We start from the raw sequence: 9881 nt of genomic DNA on the forward strand, positions 1-9881 counted from the left end.
TATTGAAGATATTTTTAAAGCAAAAGTCTCTCCTTTCTTTCCACATTTGGGGGTGGGAGATTAGAGAATGAATTGTCCCAAACCTAGAGCAGGGAGCAGCGGGCTCCAAGGACACCTGGCCCCGGTGGGCAGCTGTGCTCAGCCTTGCCCTTGGGAGGGTGCCATGCCCCCTGGCAAGGGCGACCCCCACAGTGTCTCACCAAAGCTAGGGTTGGGCAAGGCATGTGCTTGCCAACCTGTTCCCTACATTTCTGGGAGGCAGAACATTTCAAACCTGCAGCAGATCCAGGAAACTGAGACTCTGGCCCAATCCTCTCCATCGGATTGGAGCAGACGATCATGGATGGCTTGGAGACCCAGACGTAGCCTCCTGCCCACGAGCCCTGGGCCCTGAGCTACAGTGGCTGGGGAGGCTCATGAGACCCTGGATCCTCTGTGTCCTAAGGCCCCCTCCCACCTGCACATGCTTATGCTGTGCGCCCCTGCACCTGTCCCTCCTCCATGGGCACACACAGGCAGGAATCTGGGTCCCTCCTGGGATCACCAGGCCCCTCCGAAGGCCAGCGGGCTCTTCCCTCCACCTCTGTTCCACTAGGGCCAAACCTAAGTGTCACCTGATCCCAGGGAGGAGGGCTGTCCCCAGTGGTTGGGGGGCAAGGGCGGCCCAGGTCACAGCCCAAGACCGTGCATGGCCCACCAGAACCAAGGGCCAGGAACAACACCATGGCAAAAAGAAACATTTAATAATTTGGGGGAAAGAGGAAGAAAGATGTACTGCAGGCAGGGTGGGGGGCAGGGTGCACAGCCCTCTGAGGAAGTTCAGGTAGGCACAGGGCAGGTCTCCAGAAGCTATGTCTGTCGACAGAGGACGCAGGGAAGGCCATGGCCAACACTGGGCACGGCCCAAGGCTTCAGACATGTCAACGAGGGCTCAGCAGAACTGCAGCAGACGGGAGAGGCATCAACCACGCAGCCCCCGTGACCCCCGCAGGGCGAGAGTCAGGGCTGGGGTCTCCACCCACCTTCTCTCAAGTCCCGGGAGGCTGGCTGGGCATAGCTGTCCCCCATTTCACATCACACAGATCCCACACAGGCTGGAGACACCCACGTCCAGAGAAGGCTCACCCACCTACCTTCCAGCGGTTTCCACACTCATTACAGACGACAAAGGTGGTCATGGGCTCATCAGAGCTGCGGGTCTGCACCTGTGAGAGCCCCCCCACCCCAGGCCCAGGGATCAGTCACTCATAGCAAGAGGCCCCAAGAAGCAAGTCTTCCATCAAGTGACAACTTGGGGAGGCTACCCATGCCCTCGGGTAGGGGCGGTGTCGCAGCCCCCGGGCCCCCGTGGGTGACCTGTGCTGAGGCTGCGCCAGTAACTCCAACCCTCCAGCCACCCCAACCCTTCTCCTCTTACCAGGGACCCCTGACATGTCCCGAGGTCCACATCAGTGCCCACCTCCACGGGCCTGAGCACAGTCCTGTGGCCACCGCCAGGCAGCCTACCACACCCACTCCCTTGCCAGTGCAACGTTCCTCGCGGCCCCTCCGTGCTGGATGAGGCCAGCCACTGCTTACTGGGGACCAGGGGTGCTGGCAAGGAGGAGGTCCCGAAGGTGGCTATCCCTCTCCCCGGCCCAGTCAGTACACATTGACAGTGCACGTGTCCGGACCCAAGTGCCGTCCCGCCCCACAGAACTGGGGGCAGGTGCGGGCACCCCTCTTGCTGCCCTCAGGTCCCTGGGACCCGGGAGGACGGCCAGCGGCAGCTCACCTGCGTGTAAGTACAGTTCTTCCTCTTGCACTTCCCACAGGTGAACAGGTCTGTCTGCGTGCCCCCCGTGCGGGCCATCTGGTGCTCTCGGATGGCCTCCCTGGTCATCGCCTTCCGAATCTCCTTCAGCTCGTCGCTGGCCATCTCCTGGGCCAGAAGCCGTGTACTTACCCGCTGCTCACAGGGGTGGCCCCCGCATCCCTCGCGCAGGACTCACCTCTGACGTCATCACAGCGATCTGCTGGGGTGTTATGGCACCACACAACACGTTCCGCCGCAGGTCGGGGTTCTTAGCGTCCTTGAGGTTGGAGATGCGGCTCCGCACACGGTTTTTATACTTCATGTCCGTGTTCCCCACGTCCCGGAAGATACGTGCAGGTGTTTAAGGACCTATCCAGAGGCCAGTGCTTCTGCCTTCCACCCACCCCCTTGGGCCAGCCGAAGGAGGCCAGTGAGGGCCTCCTCGTGGGAGCCCTGTCGGGGTAGGGGCTGGGAGGGGAAGGGGAGCCCAGCAACTCAGTACCCACCCACACCCGGCAGTGAGGGGAAGGGCTGCCGGGCGGGGCCGCCACCAGACCCCCCCCCCCCAACCCCGTGGCTAAGGCCCAGCTGCAGGTTCAAAGCCCCAGTGACCCCCGCCCCACCAGCAGGCAGAATCCATCCCTCAGCAGGTCTGGGGAGGGCCCTCCTGGTCAAGAGGGGTGAGCCCACCCAACTGACCGACCACCCGGTGAGGGCACTGGGGTGGTGGCCCCCAGGGGAAGCAGGGCCTGGCTGGCCTCACAGCTCGACCAGAAAGCCCCAGATCCCAAACCCCTGCGCAAAGGATATATTCCTCAATCTGGGCCGACAGGCCCTCGCAGTCTGCACCGACGGCCATATGATCATCTGCAAGAAGCAGCCCCGACTAGCCGCCCCTCTGGCTCCACCACCTCCAGCCTGCCCCGCACCTGACGCCCAGGATCCGGGTGCTCTGCTGACCCCAGAGACCACCTGCCCGCCCCCCCCACCCGGGGTCAGCTTCAACGGCTAGGGGAGAGGGCTGTCCCCCAGGACCCTCTAAACTCAGGCCGCTGTGGGCAGGCAGAGTCCGGGCCACCCCGGAAGTCTGGGTGCGTATTAGGAGTCAGGACCCCCAGGCAGGCTGTGCAGCGCCCGCCAGGGCACTCACGGTCTGTCTGCAGGGCGGCGGTCAACAGCTCACGGCACTTGTTGCGCACGGCATCACAGGTGACCGGCACCGGGGGAAATGTGGTGATCCTCGGGGCCGATGGCATCCTGGGCAGTTCTGGCCTCTTGCGGCTGGAGAAAGACAGGCCCGCTCGGGCCACGTATACCCCCATGACACACCGGTCCCCACCAGGAAAGCCAGCAATACGGCCACAATCCCCCCCATCCTGGTCACTCTACTTTGACAGCAGCCCACGGTCCTGCCCGCCTGCAGTCCAGCCCCCCATGCCCCCATGCCCTCTGCCTAGTTGGTCAGAGGCGGTAAAGCCAACCGGGTGGGGTGTACTCTCCCGACGAGGGCACGATTGGGGCCGCATCACCTGTAACGGCCTCCACCCTCCAGGAGGCCGGACGCAGGGCCACGCTGCTCAAGACCAGCTGCCACTTCAGGGAGAGGCAGATGGTGTTGGTGGCTGCCCGAGACCACGGATGGCCGTGCCCAGCGCAGATGCCCCTCGAGGCGCTGGGCACTCCCTACAAGCTACCTGACGACCAGGTTGCATCCACCAAGCCCTCTCTCCTCACAGCCCTGCATCTTGTGGCCCTGTGGCCCCCAGGTTAAGTCAGTGGGAGCAGGGGCCTCCTGGAGGAATAACAACACGTGCAGGGAGAGCAGACAAACCCACGGTCCTGCAACCACGCTATAAATCCAGAGCTCAGCCCTTCCTGGCCCCCGGCCCCTTCTGCCCAGTGGGGTCAAACGCAAAGCAGCCTATTGGCCACAGCCCACCCCCAGAGGACCCCCAGTCTCCATGACTGCCCTCTCTGGGGTGGCAGCAGCGAGACCTCAGTGCCCCCAGAACTCGCATCATGCTGCAGGCTGGGGCACCCAAGGGAAAAAGAGTCCAGAAGCAAAGTGACACCAGGCTGAGGGGGATTGGCCAGAGCGGGCCAGTGAGAACCAGACCCAGGACGTGGATGTGCAGCTGGGGCGGAGGGGTGGCACAGCTGCCCCCCCCCCCCCCCCCCCCGCCACAGGCCTGTTCAGGACACGTAGGAGCTCCATGCAGCCAGGTGGACACAGCCTCACCTCTCAGACGCTTGGGGCTAGAAAGTTCCAGAGGAGCTTTGGAAGAGAAGTATGCAGCAAGAGGCCGACCAGGCCAGGCTCCCTGGGGAAAGTCCCTTCCCTTCCAAGGAACCGAAAGGGCTGATGCCTTCGTATGGCCTCAGTAGACCCAGGGCACAGGGAAACCAGCACCTTCATCTGCCGAGCACGGGGCACCCGGGGGCAGGAGGGTGTGCACCTGCCTTCCAGATGCACACTACCTGGGATCCTGGGCCTCAGGGGACTCCTTCGAGGACGATGCGGGCAGAGGTCCGCCCCTCCTCTGCTCCCTGGCTTTGGCGTCTGAAGCATCTGCAGGTGCCAGGAAAGGGGGAGGCTGGCTAGGGAGAGGCAGAGCCAGAGGGGAGTCCCAGACCAGGGAAGGGAGCGGATCACCACGAAGACATAGCCTTAGCCAGACCACCAGCCCTAGGCCACCAACCCGAACCCCACCGGGGCCCCTAGCTGCTGAGCCTTCCACAACTGGGGCCCTCTGTTCTCCCCGCTCAGAAGGTCCCAAGACAGCCCCCACCCCCTCTTTCCTACCCCCCTCCTCAAACAGGCCACCTGTAAGGTTTCTCTGGGGTCTACCCCACTGCCCATCCAGGCAGGGAGGACTGCCATCTGCCCAAAGTGACCCTTGAGTATGGAGCCCCCCAAGTGACAGCCCCCACAGATGAAGCATGAGGAGGCATGGTCATTCCTCAACTGGGCCTTGGGGGTCACAGAGAACTGCCATCCACTGAGCACGCCCCCACAAGGTTCCTGAAACCCTAGCCTGTGCTGGGGACCGGCCCACGGGATAAGGAGCAGCCCCCACACCACCAGGAGAAACACACTTGTCCAACACGTGGGCTAATGGCCACGCGGGAGTAGAAGAGACCCAGGACACAAAGCTCTATTTCACAAGGGTTTGGATAGAGCCCAGGAGAGGCTGGGAAGGTGGGGGGTGGAGGGGGGGCCTCAGGGTCCCAAAGTCGGCATCTCTGCAACCCCCAGTCACCCTGTGCTGAGTGGCTGTGCCCTCTCCTCTCTCCCTTACCCCCTAAACCTTCTCCCCTCTTCCTCTCCCCCCACATCTCCTCCAGCTCCCTGCCCTCTAGCTGCCCTGACACCTCTCAGTGTGACCACCTGCCTGTGCCAGGTCCCTGCAGGGCCCCCCAGCCACCCTCAATGCAGTCCTGCTCCTATCTCGAACTTTCTTTTCTCCTTGCTCTACATGGAACACCTCTCCCCCCAAGCCCCAAGCCTTCCTGGACCTGTTCTGTCACACCCCCGCTCCCAGGTGGCCCTGGCTCAGGGACAGCACTGCCAGCACCCTACACAGTGCTGACCAGCACTTCTCAGGGTTCCCCTTGCCCCAGCTCTCAGCCTGCTGCTGGACCCGCACCCAGGAGCTTCTTCCAGGACTTGATGAGCGACTTGGCCAGCGCGATGACCCCCTCATCAGAACTCTGCTTCCGCAGGGCGTTGACGGACATGCCGACGCGCGTAGACTGCAAGGCAAGCAGCCTGGGCTGAGGGGCAGCAGTCAGACCCTTCTCGCAGACCCTCCTAGGCTCCCACAGGGCAGAGGGTGGGGACCAGCTTGTGAGGTGGACGGCCTTTCCGAGGGTTACTGTCCCCTGTGGAACCCAGGAACCTCGGCAAGGAACAGGGTGGGTTATCTTTGGATTCCCCTTTGTCTTCCTCAGCAACAAAGGCAGGGACGGTCTCTTCTGGGACAGACACCTGTGCCAACCAAGGCCCAGGGCATGGGCCAGGAAGCCCTGCCAGGTGCCCAGGAGCTGTCCCGGGCAGGAGGCACGCAGGGCCCTACCTGCAGCAGGTGCAGCGTGACGGGCATGGCCTTCAGCTCCCGCAGCAGGTCCATGGCTCCCTCCTGGAAGGAGAAGGGGGACCTTCATAAATGACTTCAAGGTCTTGGTGGGATGATCCCACCTCCTCCTACACACAAGGGTAGGGGGGGCACAAACAGTGACAACTGGAGATCCACCTGTGGTCAGGTGCCCAGGGAGGGTCAGGACGAGAAGGAAAGCGTCTTTGTACACTCAATCCCAGCGTTTTGGGTCACTGACCAAACCATGGCTATGGGAAACACCGTCAAGGACCTTAGCCCCTCTCCGGCAGCAGTGCCACACCTAGCTGCAGGTGTGGGGCCCCAGGGGTACTCACTGTCCTGTCCGGTCTCAGGACAGGTGGATTGGCAGCATACCCTGAGGTGGCCCCCCTACCTGCTCAGAGGGGGCGACCCAAGCAAGGTCAGTGTCCCCTGCTGAGGCCACACGCTCTACTCCCACACCTACACCATGTCCAGGTTCAAGTCCTGTGGCCTCGCCCTTCATCAATCCCTCCAGGCCTTGCCTGAACCCTCAGGCCAGCCACCTTTCCCACCTTGCCCCCTCCCACCCCACAGCTTTGTTTCTTCAAAGCTCTCTCCCATGCCAATGCCATGCCCAAATGGGCCATTCTCTCCACTCGAGGCTCAGCTTAATGTTCAAGTGTGCCAAGTTGCTTGCCCCAGGACCTTTGCACCTGCTGCCCCCATTGCCATAGAAATACCTCCCAAATATCTACAGGTTTGTACTCTCCCACCTTCAAAAGTTTGTTCAGATACACCTTCTTGGCAAGACCTCTTCTACTTAAAATTGAAATCACAACCCATGCAACACCCCCATCCTCCTCCCCTGCTTTGCTCTCTTCCACAGATGCTTCACTTTTTAACACACCGGTGTGTTTTAATGTATGGGTCTCTCCCTTGACATGAAGGGGACAGAAGTAACCTGACCAGCCACCCAAGACTGTGAGAGCCCCATGTCCTGCAGCACAGGCCGTGGGAAGGGCTGGCCCCACTCCCAGCTGCCCCCGGCCCCCCCACCCGCCCACAATCTGGGTGGCACCTCTGTTCTGCAGCCCCCTCCCTGTCACCCCCAGCAGGCTCTGCCCCTCAGCCTGTGCAGAGTCCAGCCCTGAGGTGATCTCCTCAGGGAAGGAAGATGGTTGTCAGAGCCAAGGACACAGTGCTGCTCACTGATCATTTTCCCTGAGACAGAGCCTTGGGCTCTGTAAGGTCAGTTTCTCGTGGGCTCCAGACCAGAGGCATAAACACAATTCCCATCATGGCTCCCAAATCCCCAAGAAGCCTCACAGGGACTAGAACCGCCGCTGGCTCTCCCTGCCCATGCCACAGCACCCCCAAACCCCTTAGACTGCCTTCCCAGTCTAGAGGGTGGTCGACGCCCCCTCCTCAATCTCCCCTGGAGCTTCTATTCAAGCTGTGGCTGTGCTTCCGACCTGGATACACCCTCCTCCCAGCTCTACCTGGCCCCAACCAGCCCTCCATGGGTTCCATAACCCATCTCTGTCCCCACCTGGGGGGTGCTGTCTCCTTCAAGAGAGGAAGCAGCTTCTTTCTCTGGTCATCTCTGGAAACAGCTAAAGATTGTTCCCACACCCTTGCTCTGTGCTGCCCACGGCCTCCCAGGGGTATGAAAACAATGTGTGTGGAGGGGGTGCTGCTTGCTGGATGACTGAATGAGTGGGAGCCAGCCACCCCTCTGGCCCCAGTGTAGACCCCTGTCCAGAACCTGGTCACCGGGGACCCAGGACGAGCCTGCTTAATCCCAAAAACCACCCGAAGCACCAGTGCAGGCGGACAGCCCTGGGGCGGCTGTGCAGGCATCTCAGGCCCGTGACTGAGCCTCCTCCACCACCTCCCTATTCTTAGTCTGCAGGGGAGGGCAGGTTGTGTTTATTCAGCCTCTCGGGAAGCCAGCCAGGACCCCTCCCAACATCCTAAAGGCAGGTGCCACCCACTAAGAATGCTTCCATGTGAGGGTACACAGGTTGTCAAAATCTCAAAGCTGAAGAGGGGCTGCAGTTGGAACCCCATCTACCTGTTTCCTCTTAGGGATCATGACACAGCCTCCTACAAAGGCTCACTGACCACAGGACAACAGAGGCCAGGCGGCATAGTGAGCACAGCTGGCGGGGGCGGGGGGCTCTAGCACCAAAGCACTCCCAGGCCAGGCTCACCAGACCTCCCAAGGGTCTTAAGCAGGGGTCTCTACATATCTACCCACTCCCCAGTGGCTGCTGGCTGAGTCCTGGCTAAGGAAGGGAAAGAATTTATTAGGGAAATCTGGTTCTTGTAGGGCAGGGACAGATACAGAGGAAAAGGGGGGCCTCTCCACCAGGAAAGGCCTCTGGCCCGCTTGTGAAGGGGTATGAGGGCCACAACCCCAGGCCCAACAGAGTTAAGCGCTGTAGCTCCAGGAGAAAAGGGGGTCCAATCTCACACTCCAAACTCTTGCACACTGAGAAAGGATGTGGGAGACCTAGGGTGGGGCAGAGGGCTCTGAGTCGGGATGGGGGGGAGGGGGGTAGCTGTCTGCGGAGAGTCCTGAGAGCGAGAGGGAAACTGTGAGGATGCCCAGGCTGAGAAGGAGGAAGGCAAGGGGGGGGGGGGGGGGGGGGGCGGGGCAGCCAATAAGAAAGGTCTGAACGGGCTGGGGACTCCGCAAGGCCTGAGGGGCGGGACCGAGGAATGCTTCCGCTGGCCGGCCCTGGTAGGGGTGGGGTGGGGGAGTCCGGAGTTAGGGGGCAAGTAAGGAGACGGGTCTCAGGTCTGCGGGATCTCAGCCTGGTAGCTGGGGTCTGAGTCCAGAGAGGGCGGCTCCAGGGACAAGGTCCAGGCCCGACTGCGGCCTCTGCCGTGGGTGCGGGAGTGAAGGGCAGGGCTGGCCCAGGGCAGGGGTCTCGGCCACCGACGGGGGTCTCTCCCCGCGTCCCGGGAGTCTCTGCTGGGGCGGGGTCTCGTCCTGCCCCTCGGGTGGTCTCCCCGACCCTGAAGGGGGCTCGGCAGGCTCGGCAGGGGTCGGCGGGGCGGGGGTCCCGGGGTCCTGGCGGCCCGCGCCCCTCACCGCACTCTTCTTGGTCACCATCTTGTCCAGCCTCCGGGCGATCCGCGCAATCTCCTCTTCTTTGCCCATCATCGACACGGGGGCAGGGCCCCCAGCGCCCGCCGCGCCAGCCTCAGCCTCCGGGCCTAGACCCCCTACCCCGGCCGTCGCCGCCTCCCGCACCCGTCGCAGCCGACGCAGCCCAGCCGCGGGCGGGAGACCCTCCGTTCAAACCCCCGGCCCCCGCGGCCGCCGCGCTGCGTCCTGGGACATGTAGTTCTCGCGGCCGCCCGCCTCGCGCGCGCTCGCCACGCGCTGAACCACAACTCCCAGAAACCATGCGGCTCTGCATGGCTTCCTGGGGAGTGTAGTCCTGACGCGGGCCGTCGCCGAAGGACGACGGGTCCGGAGGACTCGCAATCCCACGAGCCCCCGCGCGAGGCGGTTAGCCGGCGGAGGGCGCTGCGGTAGCGCGAGGCCAGAACGTGAGTCCCGGCCCCTGCGCGACTCCGAGGAGGTCCCACCCCGGCCCTCCGCCCGGGACCTGCCCGGGGTCCAGATACGTGGGACCCACAAAGGCACCTTGGGGTCCGTCCCCTATCTCCATCCGCTTCGAACGCTCCTCTTCCACCTTCGGCCGTCCGGGGACAGCCGGACCCGGCGGGAGACCCCCCGACCCCACCCCACCCCCAAGCCTGCGCGGACCCCCTGCGCTCTCTGGCCTGGATTCTGGCCCCAGAGCCCTGGTGCGGGGCGCCCGGAGGTGGGAGGGAGCAGTAGCCGGATGCAGGATTTGGAAGAAGCCGGGGCTGCGGTTCAGAAGGTGCCGGGGGACTTGGAGAGGCCGCTTTGGGCAAGGCTCCTGCCTCAGGAGTCAGCTACCGGCTTGTGAATCCCGGGCTCTGCCCTTGAGACCAGTCGTTAACCG

At 63.0% G+C, this 9881-nt stretch overlaps 1 protein-coding gene across 2 annotated transcripts; it reads right to left on the bottom strand.

The window, feature by feature from the left end:
* Positions 1–724: 724 nt before the first annotated feature.
* On the bottom strand, positions 725–9223 carry TCEA2 (transcription elongation factor A2). Of its 2 annotated transcripts, none has more exons than XM_027046849.2 (10): positions 8975–9223; positions 5872–5934; positions 5443–5548; positions 4274–4364; positions 2946–3076; positions 2606–2662; positions 1992–2146; positions 1775–1918; positions 1134–1205; positions 725–940 (listed from the first exon to the last, which is right to left on the bottom strand). In XM_027046849.2, exons 1-10 carry the CDS (start codon positions 9044–9046, stop codon positions 932–934), a joined length of 900 nt encoding a protein of 299 aa, XP_026902650.1. In that variant the 5' UTR covers positions 9047–9223; the 3' UTR covers positions 725–931. The 2 variants fall into 2 exon arrangements, with proteins under 2 accessions (XP_026902650.1, XP_026902649.1); XM_027046848.2 differs by having other exon boundaries at positions 1775–1921.
* Positions 9224–9881: the final 658 nt, after the last annotated feature.

The sequence above is a fragment of the Acinonyx jubatus genome, chromosome A3 (assembly GCF_027475565.1).
Source record: "Acinonyx jubatus isolate Ajub_Pintada_27869175 chromosome A3, VMU_Ajub_asm_v1.0, whole genome shotgun sequence".
NCBI lineage: Eukaryota > Metazoa > Chordata > Mammalia > Carnivora > Felidae > Acinonyx > Acinonyx jubatus.

Coding starts and splice junctions, on each gene's coding strand:
- TCEA2 (XM_027046848.2), bottom strand. CDS start 9,046: ATGATGGGCAAAGAAGAGGAGATTGCGCGGATCGCCCGGAGGCTGGAC. Junction 4,365..5,442: donor GTCCTGGAAGAAGCTCCTGG/GTGCGGGTCCAG, acceptor TGGCACCTGCAG/ATGCTTCAGACGCCAAAGCC. Junction 1,206..1,774: donor AGAACTGTACTTACACGCAG/GTGAGCTGCCGC, acceptor GGGCTCTCACAG/GTGCAGACCCGCAGCTCTGA.